Raw genomic sequence first — 22,214 nt, 5'->3', positions numbered from 1 at the left:
AACCTTCAACTGGCCACCCCTCTCCAGACCAAATACACCCTCCAAATTAACCTTCAACTGGCCACCCCTCTCCAGACCAAGTACACCCTCCAAATTAACCTTCAACTGGCCACCCTTATCCAGACCAAGTACACCTTCCAAATTAACCTTCAACTGGCCACCCCTCTCCAGACCAAGTACACCCTCCAAATTAACCTTCAACTGGCCACCCCTCTCCAGACCAAGTACACTGTCCAAATTAACCTTCAACTGGCCACCCCTCTCCAGACCAAGTACACCCTCCAAATTAACCTTCAACTGGCCACCCCTCTCCAGACCAAGTACACTGTCCAAATTAACCTTCAACTGGCCACCCTTATCCAGACCAAGTACACCCTCCAAATTAACCTTCAACTGGCCACCCCTCTCCAGACCAAGTACACCCTCCAAATTAACCTTCAACTGGCCACCCCTCTCCAGACCAAGTACACTGTCCGACTTAACCTTCAACTGGCCACCCCTCTCCAGACCAAGTACACCCTCCAAATTAACCTTCTACCACAACATTCCATTACTCGCACTCTTGAAAGGCTAGATAGAGTGGACCTGGAGAAGACGTTTCCAATAGTGGTCAAGTCTAGGAGCAGAGGACAGCCTCAGAATAGGACAGAAATAAGGAGGAGTTTCTTTCACCAGAGGATGTGACTCTGAGGAATTTATTGCCACAGAGGCTGGGGAGGTTAAGTCATTGGGTATATTTAAAGCAGATATTGATAGGTTTTTCATTAGTAAAGGTAACAAAGGTTACGGGGAAAAGACAGGGGAATGGGGTTAAGAGGGATCATAAACCAGCCGTGACAAAATGGTGGAACAGACTTGATGGGCCAAATGGCCCAATTCTGCTCCTTATGGTCTCTGCATCATCCAGTTGCCAAGCCCAAGGCTCTACCTCTTGACCTATAAAATATCTAAATTCTACCCCTCAACATCCACCGATGAACTCCTCCCCTGACCTTGATCCCCCACCTCTGCCGGTCTTTTCCCAGCAACCCCCCGCCCCCCAAGAGAAATCAGAACAACTTGCAGCCACCCACCAGCATGCTTCATGACCCTGGCGTACAAACCGATGGCAACCATCACCAAGGAGATAGTCTAGAGAAAAAAGACAAACAGGTCAGCATTCGTCAGGAAGGTTAAACCATAGCTGAGCTGTTTTGCTCTCTCTCTTCTTGCACTAATTATCGACATCTAGTGGCCACCTTGTTTGCTACCTCCTGCACCTAATATTCATGCCCTGAAAATGATGATTTTACCTAGATTTTTATATATTTTTCAAAATATACCTATCCTTTTAACTAAAAATTTTTTTGATCAAATTGATTCTATTATTTTGTCCTTTATTTGGAATAATAAAAAAACGAAGAATTAATAAGTAGCATCTGCAAAAATCTAAAAGAGATGGTGGACTTGCACTACCTAATTTAAGACTGTATACTGTATTATTGGGCTCTTAATATTCAACAATTATGTTTTTGGCTATATCGGCTCGACGAGAGCCAAAAACCAGCTTGGATTGATTTGGAATTAAACGCTATCAAACAATTTCATTTAACCTCATTATTTGGATCTTCATTACCTTTACAACTTGCTAAAATTCCAAATTTAAATCTCTACCCTGTTATTAAACAGTCCTTACGGATTTGGTTTCAGTTTCGCAACTCTTTTTAATTTTAAACAATTTAAATTGTCTAGCTCTTTATATCGAAATTTTCTATTTAAACCATCAATAACCGACCCCATTTTTCTCTTATGGAGAAATAACGAGACTTTTTTTTTGCAGATTTATTTTGTGATGGTCGATTGATGACTTTTGAAGAGTTAATTAGCAAATAGTCACTCTGTCATACACACTTCCTGCAATATCTTTAGGTTAGACATTTTTAACAAAAATACTTATCTAATTTTCCATATATGCAAGAATCTGATTTGTTGGATACTATTTTGAATATGAATCCTTTAGTGAGAAGTTCCATCGTAGAATTTATAATTTATTTTTACTACAAAAAGATAACCTCTCACTAAAGATTAAACAAGATTGGGAGAGAGAACTTAATATGACCTTTGTTAGTGAAGATTGGTTGCAAGTTCTGAAAATGGTCAATTCTTCTTCGATATGTGCCAATCACTGTTTAATTCAATTTAAAATTGTTCACCATTATTATTTAACAAAGGAGAGACTATCCAAAATATTTCCAAACATAGACAACTATTGTGATAGGTGTAAAACTGAAGTAGCCATTTTGTCACATATGTTCTGGTCATGTTCTTCATTAAAATCTTTTTGGAAATCTTTATTTTCTACAATTTCTAAAGCTCTGAAAATTAATTTACAACGTAATACATTGACTGTTCTATTTGAAATAGTTCCTCATCACATTCAGGGTATTTCATCTTCAGACCAACATGTAGTTGCAGTTGTTACATGGTTGGCAAGAAGGGCTATTTTATTGAAATGGAAAGATACCTCTGTCCCTACATTAATTCAACGGTTTTCCCAAGTAACGGTATGTCTTAGTTTGGAAAAAATAAGAAGTAGAACTTTTGATCCTCGATTCGATTTTGAGAGAAGACGGGGTTCTTTTGCCAAATATATCATTTAATTTGAATTAATTTATTTGGTTTCCTTCCAATCTTATTTTATATAAATGTGAATTGGCGGTTGATTGGTTGATGATTTTTCTTTTTTCTATATATAGATGATTGTAAGACGGATTGCTCTGGGAGTTGGTTCCTAATAGAAAAAGGGGTGGGGGGGGAGGAAAAAAACTTTCTCTTGTAGTTAGTGTTTTTTTTTCTTTTAGTTAGTTGGGGTTCTCTATTTTTCCTTTTTTTCTTTATAAAAAATATTTTTTTCATCATCATATATTATTCTTTTTTGATGTTTTTCTTCAGCTTTATTAACTGTATATCTATCAATTTGTTGAAGTCTTGTACCATTTTATAGCTGTAGAAGATTATGTATCAATAAAAAGACATTAAAAATGAAATAAAGTGGCCACTGAGTGTATGTTTGCGGTCTTCTGCTGCTGTAGCCCATCCACTTCAATGTTTGACGTGTTGTTGATTCAGAGATGCCCTTCTGTACACCACTGTTGTAATGTATGGTTTTTTGAGTTACTGTCTCCTTCCTGTCAGCTTGAACCAGTCTGGCCATTCTCCTCTGATCTCTCTCATTAATGAGGCATCTTCACCCACAGAATGTTTTTGTTCTTCGTATCATTCTCTGTAAACTCCAGAGACAATTGTGCATGAAAATACCAGGGGATCAGCTGTTTCTGAGATACTCAAACCACCCCATCTGGCACCAACAATCATTCCACAGTCAGAGCCACTTTGATCGCATTTCTTCCCCAGTATGATGTTTGGTCTGAACAACAAGTGAACCTCATGACCATGTCTGCATTTTTTATGCATTGAGTTGCTGCCACACGATTGGCTGATTAGTTATTTGCATTAATGAGGTGTACCTAATAAAGTGGCCACTGAATGTATGTCAGCAATAATAAACCCAATTCTGATGCTGAGTCAATGGAAACGTAAGCCTAACTGTAGGCCAGCTGCTCTCTAACCCACGACCCGGTTGAGTTCCTCCTTCCACCACCTACTCAGAGCAGTTCAGGCACACCCCCCAGCCAGCTCTACACTAATCCTGTAAAATGCCACAGTTGAGGCCCGAATCTAAAGCAGGATCAGATCTCGTTCAGCTACATGCTACGCCACACAGTGAGTCAACCACTCAGGTGTAGTAACAGATCCTGAATTCGCTGAGACATTAGCAACATCAGAAGAATTTGGAGTAACTCAGTGATGGGTTTTCTCCCCTCCCTCCTCGTTGAAGTCCCTAGTTTCTACTCATTCATCCATGGGGTCCCGTCTCCTTTCCCCTCCCTCCAGGACACCGAGGAATATCAACAAAATGCAGCTTCCATAAGACAAGGATCTGAATGAGGCCACTTGGCCCATCAAATCTGCTCTAACCTTCCATCATGACCGATTTATTATCCCTCTCAACCCCATTTACCTGCCTTCTCCCCATTACAATTGATGCCCTGACTAATCAAGAACCTTTCAACCTCCACTTTAAATACACCCAATGACTTGGCCTCCCATAGCCATCTGTGGCAATGAATTCACAGCCTCAGCACCTTCTGCCTGAAGAACGTTCTCCTCATCTCTGTACTTAAAGACTGTGCCCTCTGGTCCTAGACTCCCCCACTATTGAAAACATTCTCTCCATGTCCACTCTGCCTAAGCCTTTCAATATTTGGGAAGTTTCAATAACAACCCCACACCCCCACCCCCATTCTTCTAAACTCCAGACAGTACAGGCCCAGGCTCTTCTTACGTTAACCCTTTCATTTCCAGGATTATTCTCGTAAATCTCCTCTGGACCCTCTCTAAATCCCTTCAACACGCAATCAGTTGACTGAGCTCTGGATGAGGCCTGGCTCATGGTCTGGGAGTTAAGGCTGCAGCCAGTGCAATTGATCCAGGTCTCGTCAACCATACCGCCTTCCTGCCCTATCACGGTTGGTAAAGAGAGCCTGGCATCAGAGGAGTGAGAGCAGGGAATGGGGTGCTGTTGTTAAGAGGGTGCAAAGGTGGTCCTGCTATCGAAGCTAGCTTAAAACCCTGTGATCCTCTTAGAACATGGGATCCAAGAATGTTAGTAGTGGAACAGGGGATTGGAGAAAGTTTTAGTACAGACTTTTCATTTCAACTGCTTTACTTCTAATACCCTCTTCCCTTGCTCAAAGAAAAAAAAATCAAACTATAACAAACTTCTTGTGGAGTTAAATTGAAGACAATACCACCTGGAAGAACGAACTGCTGTTTGGCTCAGTGGAAATACCACAAACACCAGGCCTGTAACCCTATGACGTTCCTAAACAGTCCTGGTACCCACCAAGTTAAAATCTTGTCAGGACTCTGTCCTGAGGGACGCCTGGCCCGGGTTCTGAGCGGTCAGTGTGAGGGACGCCTGGCCCGGGTTCTGAGCGGTCAGTGTGAAGGACGCCTGGCCCGGGTTCATCAGCGGCTGAACGGTCAGTGTGAGGGACGCCTGGCCCGGGTTCTGAGTGGTCAGTGTGAGGGACGCCTGGCCCGGGTTCATCAGTGGCTGAACGGTCAGTGTGAGGGATGCCTGGCCCGGGTTCTGAGTGGTCAGTGTGAGGGACGCCTGGCCCAGGTTCTGAGTGGTCAGTGTGAGGGACGCCTGGCCCGGGTTCATCAGCGGCTGAGTGGTCAGTGTGAGGGACGCCTGGCCCGGGTTCTGAGTGGTCAGTGTGAGGGACGCCTGGCCCGGGTTCTGAGTGGTCAGTGTGAGGGATGCCTGGGCTGGGTTCATCAGTGGCTGAACGGTCAGTGTGAGGGACGCCTGGCCCGGGTTCATCAGCGGCTGAGTGGTCAGTGTGAGGGACGCCTGGCCCGGGTTCATCAGCGGCTGAGTGGTCAGTGTGAGGGACGCCTGGCCCGGGTTCATCAGCGGCTGAGTGGTCAGTGTGAGGGACGCCTGGCCCGGGTTCATCAGCGGCTGAGTGGTCAGTGTGAGGGACGCCTGGCCCGGGTTCTGAGTGGTCAGTGTGAGGGATGCCTGGGCTGGGTTCATCAGTGGCTGAGCGGTCAGTGTGAGGGACGCCTGGCCCGGGTTCTGAGTGGTCAGTGTGAGGGACGCCTGGCCCAGGTTCTGAGTGGTCAGTGTGAGGGACGCCTGGCCCGGGTTCATCAGCGGCTGAGTGGTCAGTGTGAGGGACGCCTGGCCCGGGTTCATCAGCGGCTGAGTGGTCAGTGTGAGGGACGCCTGGCCCTGGTTCTGAGCGGTCAGTGTGAGGGACGCCTGGCCCGGGTTCATCAGCGGCTGAGCAGTCAGTGTGAGGGACGCCTGGCCCGGGTTCATCAGCGGCTGAGCGGTCAGTGTGAGGGACGCCTGGCCCGGGTTCTGAGCGGTCAGCATGAGGGACGCCTGGCCCGGGTTCATCAGTGGCTGAACGGTCAGTGTGAGGGACGCCTGGCCCGGGTTCTGAGTGGTCAGTGTGAGGGACGCCTGGCCCGGGTTCATCAGTGGCTGAGCGGTCAGTGTGAGGGACGCCTGGCCCGGGTTCTGAGAGGTCAGTGTGAGGGACGCCTGGCCCGGGTTCATCAGCGGCTGAGCGGTCAGTGTGAGGGACGCCTGGCCCGGGTTCATCAGCATCTGAGCGGTCAGCGTGAGGGACGCCTGGCCCGGGTTCATCAGTGGCTGAACGGTCAGTGTGAGGGACGCCTGGCCCGGGTTCTGAGTGGTCAGTGTGAGGGATTCCTGGCCCGGGTTCTGAGTGGTCAGTGTGAGGGACGCGTGGCCCAGGTTCATCAGTGGCTGAACGGTCAGTGTGAGGGACGCCTGGCCCGGGTTCATCAGTGGCTGAACGGTCAGTGTGAGGGACGCCTGGCCCGGGTTCTGAGTGGTCAGTGTGAGGGACGCCTGGCCCGGGTTCATCAGTGGCTGAGCGGTCAGTGTGAGGGACGCCTGGCCCGGGTTCTGAGAGGTCAGTGTGAGGGACGCCTGGCCCGGGTTCATCAGCGGCTGAGCGGTCAGTGTGAGGGACGCCTGGCCCGGGTTCATCAGCATCTGAGCGGTCAGCGTGAGGGACGCCTGGCCCGGGTTCATCAGTGGCTGAACGGTCAGTGTGAGGGACGCCTGGCCCGGGTTCTGAGTGGTCAGTGTGAGGGATTCCTGGCCCGGGTTCTGAGTGGTCAGTGTGAGGGATGCGTGGCCCGGGTTCATCAGTGGCTGAGCGGTCAGTGTGAGGGACGCCTGGCCCGGGTTCATCAGTGGCTGAGCGGTCAGTGTGAGGGACGCCTGGCCCGGGTTCTGAGAGGTCAGTGTGAGGGACGCCTGGCCCGGGTTCATCAGCGGCTGAGCGGTCAGCGTGAGGGACGCCTGGCCCGGGTTCATCAGTGGCTGAACGGTCAGTGTGAGGGACGCCTGGCCCGGGTTCTGAGTGGTCAGTGTGAGGGATGCCTGGCCCGGGTTCTGAGTGGTCAGTGTGAGGGACGTGTGGCCCGGGTTCATCAGTGGCTGAGCGGTCAGTGTGAGGGACGCCTGGCCCGGGTTCTGAGTGGTCAGTGTGAGGGACGCGTGGTCCGGTTTCATCAGTGGCTGAGCGGTCAGTGTGAGGGACGCCTGGCCCGGGTTCTGAGTGGTCAGTGTGAGGGACGCCTGGCCCGGGTTCATCAGTGGCTGAGCGGTCAGTGTGAGGGACGCCTGGCCCGGGTTCTGAGTGGTCAGTGTGAGGGACGCCTGGCCCGGGTTCATCAGTGGCTGAACGGTCAGTGTGAGGGACGCCTGGCCCGGGTTCTGAGTGGTCAGTGTGAGGGATGCCTGGCCCGGGTTCTGAGTGGTCAGTGTGAGGGACGCCTGGCCCGGGTTCATCAGCGGCTGAGCGGTCAGTGTGAGGGACGCCTGGCCCGGGTTCTGAGCGGTCAGCATGAGGGACGCCTGGCCCGGGTTCATCAGTGGCTGAACGGTCAGTGTGAGGGACGCCTGGCCCGGGTTCTGAGTGGTCAGTGTGAGGGACGCCTGGCCCGGGTTCATCAGTGGCTGAGCGGTCAGTGTGAGGGACGCCTGGCCCGGGTTCTGAGAGGTCAGTGTGAGGGACGCCTGGCCCGGGTTCATCAGCGGCTGAGCGGTCAGTGTGAGGGACGCCTGGCCCGGGTTCATCAGCATCTGAGCGGTCAGCGTGAGGGACGCCTGGCCCGGGTTCATCAGTGGCTGAACGGTCAGTGTGAGGGACGCCTGGCCCGGGTTCTGAGTGGTCAGTGTGAGGGATTCCTGGCCCGGGTTCTGAGTGGTCAGTGTGAGGGACGCGTGGCCCAGGTTCATCAGTGGCTGAACGGTCAGTGTGAGGGACGCCTGGCCCGGGTTCATCAGTGGCTGAACGGTCAGTGTGAGGGACGCCTGGCCCGGGTTCATCAGTGGCTGAACGGTCAGTGTGAGGGACGCCTGGCCCGGGTTCTGAGAGGTCAGTGTGAGGGACGCCTGGCCCGGGTTCATCAGCGGCTGAGCGGTCAGCGTGAGGGACGCCTGGCCCGGGTTCATCAGTGGCTGAACGGTCAGTGTGAGGGACGCCTGGCCCGGGTTCTGAGTGGTCAGTGTGAGGGATGCCTGGCCCGGGTTCTGAGTGGTCAGTGTGAGGGACGTGTGGCCCGGGTTCATCAGTGGCTGAGCGGTCAGTGTGAGGGACGCCTGGCCCGGGTTCTGAGTGGTCAGTGTGAGGGACGCGTGGTCCGGTTTCATCAGTGGCTGAGCGGTCAGTGTGAGGGACGCCTGGCCCGGGTTCTGAGTGGTCAGTGTGAGGGACGCCTGGCCCGGGTTCATCAGTGGCTGAGCGGTCAGTGTGAGGGACGCCTGGCCCGGGTTCTGAGTGGTCAGTGTGAGGGACGCCTGGCCCGGGTTCATCAGTGGCTGAGTGGTCAGTGTGAGGGACGCCTGGCCCGGGTTCATCAGTGGCTGAGCGGTCAGTGTGAGGGACGCCTGGCCCGGGTTCATCAGCGGCTGAACGGTCAGTGTGAGGGAAGCCTGGCCCGGGTTCTGAGTGGTCAGTGTGAGGGATGCCTGGCCCGGGTTCTGAGTGGTCAGTGTGAGGGACGCCTGGGCTGGGTTCATCAGTGGCTGAGCGGTCAGTGTGAGGGACGCCTGGCCCGGGTTCATCAGCGGCTGAACGGTCAGTGTGAGGGACGCCTGGCCCGGGTTCATCAGCGGCTGAACGGTCAGTGTGAGGGAAGCCTGGCCCGGGTTCTGAGTGGTCAGTGTGAGGGATGCCTGGCCCGGGTTCTGAGTGGTCAGTGTGAGGGACGCCTGTGCTGGGTTCATCAGTGGCTGAGCGGTCAGTGTGAGGGACGCCTGGCCCGGGTTCATCAGTGGCTGAGCGGTCAGTGTGAGGGACGCCTGGCCCGGGTTCATCAGCGGCTGAACGGTCAGTGTGAGGGAAGCCTGGCCCGGGTTCTGAGTGGTCAGTGTGAGGGGCGCCTGGCCCGGGTTCATCAGCGGCTGAACGGTCAGTGTGAGGGATGCCTGGCCCGGGTTCTGAGTGGTCAGTGTGAGGGACGCCTGGCCCGGGTTCTGAGTGGTCAGTGTGAGGGACGCCTGGCCCGGGTTCATCAGCGGCTGAGTGGTCAGTGTGAGGGATGCCTGGGCTGGGTTCATCAGTGGCTGAACGGTCAGTGTGAGGGACGCCTGGACCGGGTTCATCAGCGGCTGAGTGGTCAGTGTGAGGGACGCCTGGACCGGGTTCATCAGTGGCTGAACGGTCAGTGTGAGGGACGCCTGGACCGGGTTCATCAGTGGCTGAACAGTCAGTGTGAGGGACGCCTGGCCCGGGTTCATCAGTGGCTGAACCGTCAGTGTGAGGGACGCCTGGCCCGGGTTCTGAGCGGTCAGTGTGAGGGATGCCTGGCCCGGGTTCTGAGTGGTCAGTGTGAGAGACGCCTGGCCCGGGTTCATCAGTGGCTGAGCGGTCAGTGTGAGGGACGCCTGGCCCGGGTTCTGAGTGGTCAGTGTGAGGGACACCTGGCCCGGGTTCATCAGCGGCTGAGCGGTCAGTGGGAGGGACACCTGGCCCGGGTTCATCAGCGGCTGAGCGGTCAGTGGGAGGGACGCCTGGGACCATCAGTGGCTGAGCGGTCAGCGTGAGGGACGCATGGCCCGGGTTCATCAGTGGCTGAGCGGTCAGTGTGAGGGACGCCTGGCCCGGGTTCATCAGCGGCTGAACGGTCAGCGTGAGGGACGCCTGGCCCGGATTCATCAGCGTCTGAACGGTCAGTGTGAGGGACGCCTGGCCCGGGTTCTGAGCGGTCAGTGTGAGGGACGCCTGGCCCGGGTTCTGAGTGGTCAGTGTGAGGGACACCTGGCCCGGGTTCATCAGCGGCTGAGCGGTCAGTGGGAGGGACGCCTGGGTCCATCAGTGGCTGAGCGGTCAGCGTGAGGGACGCATGGCCCGGGTTCATCAGTGGCTGAGCGGTCAGTGTGAGGGACGCCTGGCCTGGGTTCATCGGTGGCTGAACGGTCAGTGTGAGGGACACCTGGCCCGGGTTCTGAGCGGTCAGTGTGAGGGATGCCTGGCCCGGGTTCTGAGCGGTCAGCGTGAGGGACGCCTGGCCCGGGTTCATCAGCGGTCAGTGTGAGGGATGCCTGGCCCGGGTTCTGAACGGTCAGTGTGAGGGACGCCTGGGACCATCAGTGGCTGAGCGGTCAGCGTGAGGGACGCCTGGCCCGGGTTCATGAGTGGCTGAGCTGTCATCAGTGTGACTGAAGAAACAATCTAGTCAATGACAAGCCACAGGTTGCAATCACATGCTGGGAAGAGCAACACACACAAAGTGCTGCAGGAGCTCAGCAGGCCAGGCAGCATCTGTGGAGTAAAGAGTAAACGGTCGACGTTTCGGGCCGAGGCCCTTCATCAGGACTGAGAAGTCAGAGTAAGGTTGGGGCGGGGGGGGAGAAGAGTACAAGGTGGTAGGTGATAGGTGAAGCTGGGAGGGGTGAGGTAAAGAGCTGGGAAGCTGATTGGTGGAAGAGATACAGGGCAGGAGACGGGGGAGTCTGACAGGAGAGGATAGAGGACCATGGAAGAAAGGGAAGGGGGAGGTGATGGGCAGGTAAGGAGATAAGGAGACAATGGTTGGGGGGACAGTTACCAGAAGTTCGAGAAATTGATGTTCATTCCATCAGGTTGGAGGCTTCCCAGACAGAATAGAACCGGGGTCCCCAACCCTTTTTTGCACCGTGGCCTGGTTTAATATTGACAATATTTTTGCCGACCAGCCATCTGGGGGGGGGGTGGTGGATGTTCAAATAGGGTTTACTCACCTCAACATGTCTTTTTTACAGTTAGGGTTGCCAACTTTCTCACTCCCAAATGAGGGACAAAAGTAGCAGTCAAATACGGACACTTGTGTTTACCCCGAGAAAGACTACCATGACCATGAAGCCTTGCGCGGGCACCTGTGTGCGCATGCGTGACGTGCCGATTTGTTTTTCCACAAATCGGGTTTGGCTTAATCTTCCCGACTACATTGTACATACAGGTACATGATTTCTACTTTATATAGGCTCTGTATTTATCATATCATTCCTGCTTTTTCTATATGTTAGTGTTATTTTAGGTTTTATGTGTTATTCTGTTGGTTACTTTTTTGGGTCTGGGCACGCTCAAAAAATTTTCCCATATAGATTAGTGGTAATTGCTTCTTCACTTCATGCCATTTTGGTATGAAAGGTCTCTACCTTAGCGGGGGAAATATGGGACAAGGGCGGTCCCGTATGGGACAAACCAATTTAGCCCAATATACGGGATGTCCCTGCAAATACGGGACAGTTGGCAACCCTATGTTCAAGTTCAACAGTGCGTGACAGGGAATGAGGAAAGGCGCAGCTGACTCACATCGTTTCCTCACGGCCCGGTAGCACATCATGCCCTGCGGATCGGTGGTTGGGGACCGCTGGAATAGAAAGTGTTGCCCCCCACCCAACCCAAGTGTGGTCGCATCCTGGCAGGAGAGGAGACTATTCCTACACGAAAAGCTTCAGCCTGTTTAACCAGTTCATTGTGTTGTTTCTGCACAACCACCCACCTCCCCCAACACCGCCCTGTGCCAATGAACCAAACGTACAGCACTCTGACAGATTATTGACAGGCAACAATTGCAGATTCTAATGCACAATCCCAACCATTTTGGACAAGGCAGCTAAAGGTTTTAATTGCTATCAAGCGTGGATTCCCTGGAATGCAAAGGGCAAGGATAAAATGTAATGCACAATCCAGCACTACGGATCCAGCAAGGATTGTGCTGAACCAGTCACGCAAAGCTTGCAGGGAAAGCAGGGAGTTTACTCAGGTAACAGTGCCCTTCCTTAATTTGAGGGCCGCAAATAAGACCCCTTGTGTGACTCATTCAATATTCTACGAATTTGTTAACATGTCGAGAAGCATCTGCCAGAGCTGACTACTGCCTCGCTGCCCAGGGAAACTTCCCTCCCGATCTTCTCCCAACAGTGGGAGAGCTGGCCACCCCTCGATGTCAGTCTGTAGTCCCACCAAACACTCAGAATTCGTGGCCAGTCAGCACCTTGAACCTCTCTTGCCGTTTAGTTTTGATCATGGCTAATCCATCCATTGGCAGACCACAGAGAACCCTGTATAAAGAGCTTCTGCAGAGCTGGAAAACCAAGACAGCACTCACAAATTGCTGGAGGAACTCAGCAAGTCAGGCAGCATCTATGAAGAGGAATAAAAAGATAACGCTTTGAGCCCTGAAGAAGGGTCTCAGCCCAAATTGTCGACTATCTATTCATTTCAATAGATGCTGCCCGACCTGCTGAGTTCCTCCAGCATTTTGTGTGCGTTACCCTGTTTAAAGAGTCAGTGGTTTAATGGTTAATCAGACCAGCTCAGTGATCTACACGTCTGGGTTGTTCACACCTGTTCCCAAGAAAATTCCTGGCATTCTTACACATTTAGGCAGGCCCAAGCCAGTCCTCTACCATTTGAAACTTGCTGATAAATTGGTATTTAATCAAAATAAGGGAACTGACCTCGTGCTTTCAAAACCTCAGGCACCTCAGTATAAGAAAGCCTTTTGAAATTTTATCACTGTTACTGCGTAGTGAAACACAGCACCTTGAGCACAGCAAGATCCCCTGGAGTGATTGTTTTTTTATTGCAACATTACTGCTTACTTTTTAAAACTTTTGTCATAAATGCTCCTGATGCTAAATGTCAATCTTCCAGAATACTTTTATTATTTGTTAATTTATTTGTGGTAATATTACTTTATGTGTTGTGCACCTTGGTCTGGAGGAATGTTGCTTCGTTTGGCAGTATACATGTGTACTGTTGAATGACAATAAACTTGAACTTGACTTTAAAAAAAAATTCTCTTGCATGCTGTCCTTACAGATCATTTCATTACAACAGTGCACTGAGGAAGTACAAGGGAAAGGAAAGCAACATCGGAAAGTAGAGTTAACTGTTACAGTTACACGGAAAGTGCAGTATATAATGCAAGCCCATAGCAAGGTAGATTATGAGGTCCTAGATCTGCTCTTAAAAGGTAAGGTTAATTGAGGGCATTAGATTAACCACCACACTCAATCCTTCTTCTCAAGATATTGCTATTAGATCCTGTTCATCCACCCAAGCAATCTGTGTCTCATCCTTCACCAGTGCAGGAGGGGCTTTGATCTGGGGGTGATTTACAAACTCCAAGCTGGGATTTGAACCCATGACGAGAGAACGCAGCCCACTGAATTAATACCAGGATTATTTGATATCTGCATTATCCAGGTTCCTGAGCTCACCAGTCAGGAAATCAGGAAAGCTTCCAAAAACTCTGAATGGATTCAGACAGCAAGGTACCCTGAAGCAAATTTAGTTGGAAAATAAAATAATCTTGTGGAGGTACAATGGGAGCTGTATTTTACATCACCCCTACATTCCTGCTCCCTCCCTTTCCCTCTCCTACGCTGCACCCTACATTATATCCCTCCAAAGTTGTTTACCCCTACCTCACTGAGTACCAACAAAAATAGTTTCATCTTTTAATAAACATGAGAACTTCTGCAGACACTGGAGATCCAGAGCAACTCACAGAAAATGCTGGAGAGACTCAGCTGGTCAGGCAGCATCAATGGAGAGGAATAGACAGTTGACATTCCAGGCTGAGATTCTTCTTCATTCTTTAATGCACCATAAAACTGCCCCCGAGACTGTACCCCATCTCCCTCCAGTTCCGTGAGCACTCAGGTCCCGTGACGTTGGCTGACACTTGTGCCTTCCACCGTTTCTTATTCCGAACGTGTCACAAGTCAACGCAACTAATGAAGCTGCTGCCAAGCGTGCTGTGCTCATAATCTGAAGCCAACTGACACTCAGCCACGGCAGAACTTGAATCAAGAATGAGGCAGAACAATAACACGGCACAACTGAAAGCAACTTGAGTTTCTTAACCAGTACGGTGCTATGCAGTTCTTGCCGCACTTTACCACCCTATAGTCAAAGCCTTAGTGACTTTCAACCAGTACACTACACAGGTTTACTTCCTGCCCCGACAGCAGACTATGAGTGCACGAGGAGGGGAACAGGAAAACACAAATGTGCCCAACACTGTCGAGATCTTTCATTGTCTGTGGGGAGGGGTGGGCTTTGGGGGGGAAAATATTTATTGGGACCTACCAAATGTAAGTCAGTCTCCAAGAACTTGCAATTCAGAAATAACACAGTCAGCCTTTCACTGGGAGACAAATACAGCCAGGGTCAAGGGGTTAAAGGTGAAAGGCAGCCTCCTAGGGTGGCATGGTAACGTAGCAGTTAGTGGGACGCGATTACAGCAACAGTGACCAGAGTTCAACTCCACTGCTGTCTGTACGGAGTTTGTACATTCTCCCTGTGACCACGTGGGGCTCTTCCCTCGTTCCACAGACGCGCAGGTTGGTTTGGTCATTAGTCACATGGTGTAACTGGGCGGTGCAGGCCCGCTGGGCCGGAAAGGCCGGTTGCCGTCCTGTTCTCCAAATTAAAAAACCAGCAGCAGCCACATAGAACGCAGAGGAAAGGGCCACCTGTTGGCACATACAGGGATTTTACACAGGCTGCTCCTACGGATTCCCACAGTACGACTCCCCACCGCATCCAGGGAGACATCCCACACGTCAGCATCCTGCTTCTCAGAGAGCAAGTTCCCACTCAAAGCTTTAAGGATAAGTGCTTCCAGCCATTCCAGCTCTCCTGCGGTGGGAATTAACCTGATCTAACCAACATAAACCAGAGAGTGAGCCAGGGTCAACTACACTTTGGAAACTGGGCAAGGATGGGACATGATGCAACGGAGATTACATTCACTCTCTCCCTCTCCCCTCCCCCACCCCAGGAATCAGCCTGTAGAGAGCCATCACTGAATGGGGGTGGGGGAAAACAAATGCCACACCCCCACCCTCCAAGTACCCTGAGAGGAACCACGGGGGTGATGTCAGCCCTCCCTCGCAGCCCACAGAGGATGCACTGTTCCGCCTTAGGTTTCCATCCATTCCTGAGCCAACAGTAGACGTAGGCATAGCAGCATTAAGCTGGTGCTGGCAATGTAAACGATGACCTTTAGCACACATTTAAATTCGTGATACTGCAACAAACTGAATGATCAGTCAAGTAATGCGATTTGAAAGCTGCTGTGGAAAAACAACATGCCCAGGAATGGGCAAGTCTACTAAAGCTAAAGGACACATCCCAGTCCACACAGGCAGAGCCTTCCCACCAATGAGCTCATTTACAACGAACACTGTCACTGCAAAGCAGCGTCCACCCATCCCCAAGGACCCCCAGCATCCAGACCATGCCTCTACCAGTGGGCGGGAGGAACAAGAGCCTCAAGTCCCACACCGGCAGGTTCAGGAACAGTTACTACCCTTCAGCCGTCAAGCTCCTGAACCAGTGTGGATAACTTCACTCAGCCCAACATTGAACTGACTTCACAACCTGTACACTCACTTACGGCTTTTACAACTCAGAATTAATTAATTACTTATTCACATATTATTATTTGCTCAGTTTGTTCCCTTTTGCACATCGGATGTTTGTCAGTCTTTGTTGAGTGTGCTTTTATAAATTATATTGTATTTCTTATCTTCTGTAAATGCCTGAAAGAAAGTGAATCTCGAGGTATTATCTGGTGACATTACCCATACTCTGGCAATAAATTTACTTTGAACTTTGAACCTAAATTCAGTCAGCCAGATGAAACTGCTCATCTATTCTCAAATTATGACTAGTGTTAAACACCTCAACCTTGCCTTTGTCCCATGCCTGTATCTAAAGAGAACAAATCTATCGCAATTTTGAAATTTAACCAATGATCAGTCTAAATTACACTCACAACACGCTGGAGGAACTCAGCAGGTCAGGCAGCATCCGTGGAAACGATCAGTCAACGTATCGGGCTGGAACCCATCACGAGGGATGATCGATAAGTGCGTGGCCCAAGGTAGGAGGAGTCAATTTTTAAAAACCAAGCACATTTATTTTTCAACATAGTCCCCTCCTACATTTACACACTTAAGTCCAGCGATCGTGGAGCATACGGATCTTGGACCTCCAGAAAGTGTCCACAGCAGGGGTGATTGATAAGTTCGTGGCCTAAGGTAGAAGGAGATGAGTTATACAGCTCTCGTTACATGCACGTGCAGTTCAACTCTGAGTGATTATGCAGAAAGTTTGAAGTTAATAACTCATCCCCTCTACTTTAGGCCACAAACTTATTAATCACCCCTGATGAGTTATTAACTTCAAACTTTCTGCATAATCACTCAGAGTTGAACTGCATGTGCATGTAACGAGAGCTGTATAACTCATCTCCTACCTTAGGCCACAAACTTATCAATCACCCCTGCTGTGGGCACTTTCTAGAGGTCCAAGATCCGTATGCTCCACAGCCACTGGACTGTGTGTAAATGTAGGAGGGGACTATGTTGAAAAACAAACGTGCTAGGTTTTCTAAAATTGACTCCTTCTAACCTAGGCCATGAACTTATCAATCACCCCTCGTATTTAATTGCCTCTGAAAATCTAACCCTGTGTCCCCATCACGAGAGGTGGAAACGGCAAGACCAGCCAACAGGGCTCTGGTGAAGCTGTGAAGGCCGTTCCCCTGTACAGTGGATTACAGAACCCCAACCATCCCAGCGACTTTGGACAATGGAGACAGAAGGACATCGATGGCCGATGCTCCACTGGGAACCAAGGGTCCAAGAAGAAGAATTATTTAACGACAGGAAAGGCTTCCAGAATTTCAAAGTGCTTGCTTTGACAAAAGATCTTCCCAAGATCACAAGTGATTCGTCAGTTCTACCCATCCCATAGGAATTCAGCCACCTGGAGGAAATGGTTAATGAGAAACACCAACAACACCTCAGGTATTGGAGACCATATCTATGCGAGCTGCCCTCACAACTTAACCTCTTCCAGCTCTGGTGCACTCTCCTCACTGAGCTACGGTGCCCTGACGAAACACGATATTTAAAATGGGCTCGAACCAAAGCTTTCCACTACTGAAACATGACTTCCACATTTCAGCATTGTGGCCTCCCCCAGAGGAATAGTGCTGAACAGGTGCCTGGTTTCAAGTTGCTCCACAAGTGCCCATCAATTTTCTTCACTTACACACTCATTGAACTAAACACTCAGACCTCAATCAACTCCCAGATCACTGGTTGTGCGTGCAAAAACAGGTGACGAATATTCTCTCTTCTCTGCATCAACACGCAGTGGCCACTTTATTAGGTACACCTGCTCATTAATGTAAATGTCTAATCAGCCAATCATGTGGCAGCAATTCAAGGCATAAAAGCATGCAGGCATGGTCAGAAGGTTCGATTGTTATTCAGACCAAACATCAGGATGGGGAAGAAATGTGATCTAAGTGACTTTGACCGTGGAATGATTGTTGGTGCCAGACGGGTCGGTTTGAGTGGTCGGTTTGAGTATCTCAGAAATGGCTAATCTGAGATTTTCATACGCAACAGTCTCTAGTGTTCACAGAGAATGGTGTGAGAGACAAGAACATCAGGTGAGCAGCAGTTCTGTAGGTGAAAAGTCTTGTTAACGAGAGGTCAGAGAATGGCCAGACTGTTTCAAGCTGACAGGGAGGCAATCATAACTCAAATAGCCATGCATTACAACAGTGGTGTGCAAAAGAGCATCTCTGAGCGCACAACATGTCAAACCTTGAAGTGGATGGGCTACAGCAGCAGAAGACCAGGAACGTTTCATTGCTCTTCTCTCCTCTGCCAAGCTGCAGCTGACAGATCCCCCCCCTCGCCATTCTCATCACTCAGTGGGTGATGTCGAGCCCAGGAGAACGATTAGACAATATTGTTGTGCGAAGCTTTGGGACGTACTACAAGCCCGACAATAAGAAGATATTAACTGTTTACAATGTGGAGAGGAGAGGACATTCGCTGGAAAGAAAGTCGCATTTTGTTAGCATGACCCCCAAACTTCCCTAAAGAGCCTCGAGTCTGTTTCTGTGATTTTTAAAGACTGGAAGGCATACCTTCAGCACAGCAAGAGCACACAACTGCTGACATGTTAATGAGATCTTAGTTGGAAACAGGATAACTACGGAATCTATCAGCCAGGGGATAAAAATCATTGGGTGCCAGGGAGGTTTGGTGTCTTTGAGTAAGCACCAGGTGATGTCATCTAAGGGAGCAGAAGTCAGCCATATGTGGTCAAAGGTAAATCCAGTCAAGTCCTGCAGAAACTGGCCTTTCACTGTGCTGCACAGCTCAGTGATGTGACTGCACAGCTGGCCACAATACAACTTCTTATACACACTAGAAAGTCTGTAGCTGCTGGAAATCCAGAGCAACGCTGAAGGAACTCAACGTTTCGGGCAGAGACCCTTCTTCAGGACTGAGAAGGCAGGGGGAGGGGGAAGAACCCAGAATAAAAAGGTGGGGGAAGGGGGAAGGAGGAGAGCTAGAAGGTCAGAGGTGAAACCTGGTGGGTGGAAAATGTCAAGGGCTGGAGAGGAAGGAATCTGATAATTGATAGGGGAGGAGAGTGGGCCATAGCAGAAAGGGAAGGAGGACAGGGGGGAACCCAGGGGGGAGTGAAAGGCAAGTAAGAAGAGGTTAGGGGTCAAAGTGGGAAATAGAAAAGGGGGGGGAAAGAAGAGAAACATAGTTACCAATAGGAGAAATTGATATTCATGCCATCAGCATCCCACACGGAATACAGGGCCATGCAAGGACGGGATATAGAAGCTACTGACAGCTGTATGTAGCAGTGGTCAGCGAGCACACAGTGAGCTGAATGAAGCACCACTAAACCCAGACCACGCTCTCTTCTCACTGCGTCCATCAGGAAGAAGGTACTCACACCGCCAGGTTCAGGAACAGTTATTACCTCTCCACCATCAGGCTCTTGAACCAAAGAGAACAACTTCACTCATCCCAACACTGAACTGTTCCCACACCTATGGACTCACTTTCAAGGACTCTTCATCTCATGTTGTCAATATTTATTGCTTGTTTGTTATTATTCTTCCTTTTCCTATTTGCACAATTTGTCTTTTGCAGTGTTGAATGTCCAAGCTGGCGCAATCTTTCATTGATTCGATTATGAATTTACTGAGCGTGTCAAAAGAAAATGAAGCTCAGGGCTGTATATAGTGACAGGTGTACTTTGAGAATACATTTACTTTGAACTTTAATGCACAGGAATGCACCCTCTAACATGTTGGTAGAGAGAGTTTTATTTGGGTTTTTAGCGCTGGAAATAGTTACATTCCGACCCAATTTCCCTCGCGATCAATAAAGTATATCTATCTATCTATCTTGGGCAGGCACCAGTTTCTGCTGATTGGAATCACACCACTTTTTAAAAATTTCATTCAGAAAGTTCATGAGCAGCGCCCTTGTGGGTTTAAGACCTGCAAGAGACTTGCCAGAATCCAGGTTGATATTCAGTTGCAGCCCCAGGGTAGTACTGTACTGTCCTTGGTACCATTCCTCAGGCGACACATTAAATACCCTATGACCTGTGACCTACCAGCTTGTTCCCCCCCCCCCCCCACCTTCTTCCCCTTCCTTTCCAGTCCCGATGAAGAGTCTTGGCCCAGATCTGTTGTTCTATGCAAAATCAGCAGTTGCATTTCTCTCACGAATACAGGGAATAAACTGTAAGCAAGTCCATGCAAATACAAATGCAAATCTCTCGTTCCCAGAATGGTCAGAGGTTGACAAAAGAAATTCAGACTGCGGCCACGGCGCGATTGAGTGGTTAGTACAAAGCAGGTTAATTCGGCGTCCAATGAACGGGCCACTAGAACTAAAGGGATTGGAATCATTTTGGCAATCTTTCCTTGTTGGAGCGGTAGAAAAGTGCGCCCACTGTCCTGTTCACTTCTGTGTTGGGTAGCGGTCCGGGGTGGGGGGAATTTTAGAGGTCGGAGTGTTTCAAATCTTCCAGAAACGCTCTTCAATGAATTTTGCTCAAAGGGTGGTCAAGAGGGCCGAAGATAAAGAAACACGCGCCTCTTGAAAGCAACAACACTTGAGGTTTGAATGGAATCGGGAATTCCCTGAAAAAATTTAAAAATTCCAAATGGGTTTATAATAAACTTTTTAAAAATGCGATTTCCCCCGATATCGTGGGGGACCTCCAACGCTGTTTTAGAAAAAACTTTTTTTTAAAAGCCTCTGTCGCTAGGAAAGCCCCGGGTGGTTGAAGGGACGCCGTTGAAAGATGCGAGGCGATTATGTGTTTCAGTCTCCTCGCTGAACATATTTGCACTGGGAAGAGAATAGCAGGTTGCTGAGCTGCAAGTTTGCAGCCTACTCTAAAAACTGAGCACGCAGACCCACATACATTTTCCCTCGGGACACCGGAAGCAAAATAGATGCCAGGCGAGCTTACAAAAAAAAACAATAAGCAATTACTTACCCAGAACAGCAGGTTAAACAAAAATAGTAAATATTTAACCACGGGGTTGACGAAGGTGAAATCTTCCCCCATCGCGCGGCTACGAGCCATGGTTGGTTGGTACAGATTCCCCTGAATACAAGGTCCGGACTGAATCTCTCAAGGTTTCGCTGCAGAAATTGAAGCCGATTAAAGCCACGTACTTCTGTTCCACCGGGCTGAGGTTTGCATTCACCTTCTTTCACGGCAAGGTAATTTACCCGCCCGTTTTACTCAGTAATTTACCCGCCCGTCTCCTCCACAAATTAAAGCCAAACTGACGAGCCGGTGCTGCCGGTCAACCCAACCTGGAGGGGGCGGGGCCGGCTATGGTCCCGCCTCCAAGACCTCGTCCAAACATTGGCGCCTCTCGCTTCTTATTGGTCGGTTCATGACTATCCGCGCATCCTATTAGATCTTCGTCCGTGCCCATCACTGCGCCCTGACCGTAATCTAGTTAGGTTGTTCCCTCACCTCGCCGACACGGCGTGACCCCGTTGGAATGTTACAGGTGTGGAGGAAACACGGACACGGGCAGTTCAAGAGTTGGAAAGGGCAAAACATCCGAAAATGAAACGAAAATAAAATCGTTCAAAATTGTCAGTAGGTCAGGCCCCACCTATGAAGAGAGGAATAAGACTTGAGGTTTAAAGTTAGATTTGAAAAGAATAAATAGTTAACTGAGAACAGACGTAGGAAAGGAACCGAAAGGACGTCTGCGGAAAGGTGGAAAGATGACATTATTTGATGATGCGCCCAGCAAGTAGAGATGCAAGGATTGGCAAAGGAATAACTCTACAACCTGGGCCCTCACCCCAACCCTCCCCTCTCCACTGACACCCCCAGCCTCCCCCCTCCACCCTCTGATCCCACTTCTCATCCGTGCCGGGTCTTTACCATCCCCTCCGACCTTCCACTCTCTGAGGCAGAACGCTCTGTTCTCAGTAAGGGCCTCACCTTTGTCCCCCTTCGCCCACACCTCAGCGAGTTCCGTGTTCGCCATGATGCGGAACTGTTCTTCCGCCGTCTCCGTCTCCAAGCCTACTTCTTCGGCAAGGATTCTTCCACCCCCACCGATGACCCCTTCTCCCGTCTTCAACCCTCCTCTTCTTCATGGACACCCCGCTCTGGTCTTCTGCCTGCTCTGGATCTCTTTATTGCCAACCGCCGACGGGACATCAACCGCCTCGACTTCACCGCACCTTGTCCCCATTCCAACCTCACTCCTTCCGAACACTCTGCTCTCCACTCCCTCCGCACTAATCCTAACCTTACTATTAAATCCGCCGATATGGGGGGTGCTGTTGTAGTCTGGCGTACCGACTTCCACCTTGCCGAGGCACAGCGACAGCTCGCGGATACCTCCTCTTATTTACCCCTCAATCATGACCCCACTAAGGAGCACCAGGCCATTGTCTCCCACACTATCAACGACTTTATCCGCTCAGGGGATCTCCCATCCACTGCTACCAACCTTATAGTTCCCACACCCCGCACTTCCCGTTTCTACTTCCTACCCAAGATCCACAAACCTGCCTGTCCAGGCAGACCTATTGTCTCAGCTTGCTCCTGCCGCACCGAACTCGTTTCTGCATACCTCGGCACGGTTTTATCCCCCCTTGTTCAATCCCTTCCTACCTATGTTCGTGACACTTCTCACGTTCTTAAACTTTTCCATGATTTTAA

General features: G+C 50.2%; 1 protein-coding gene across 1 annotated transcript in view; it reads right to left on the bottom strand.

Moving 5' to 3' along the window:
* tspan33a (tetraspanin 33a) overlaps nt 1–20,821 on the bottom strand; it is a 49,786-nt gene extending 28,965 nt beyond the window's left edge. Inside the window, exons 1-2 of the mRNA XM_063072994.1 lie at nt 20,511–20,821; nt 1,074–1,131 (exon numbers count right to left, since the gene is read on the bottom strand). Coding sequence (XP_062929064.1) covers nt 1,074–1,131; nt 20,511–20,600 — 148 coding nt within the window. The 5' untranslated portion in view covers nt 20,601–20,821. The remainder of the gene's footprint in view (nt 1–1,073; nt 1,132–20,510) is intronic.
* Between the last annotated feature and the right edge of the window lie 1,393 nt (nt 20,822–22,214).

The sequence above is a fragment of the Mobula hypostoma genome, chromosome 20 (assembly GCF_963921235.1).
Source record: "Mobula hypostoma chromosome 20, sMobHyp1.1, whole genome shotgun sequence".
NCBI classification, from domain to species: Eukaryota; Metazoa; Chordata; class Chondrichthyes; order Myliobatiformes; family Myliobatidae; genus Mobula; species Mobula hypostoma.
Note: the sequence above shows the minus strand (reverse complement) of the source record. Positions and strands in the feature narration are given on the sequence as shown.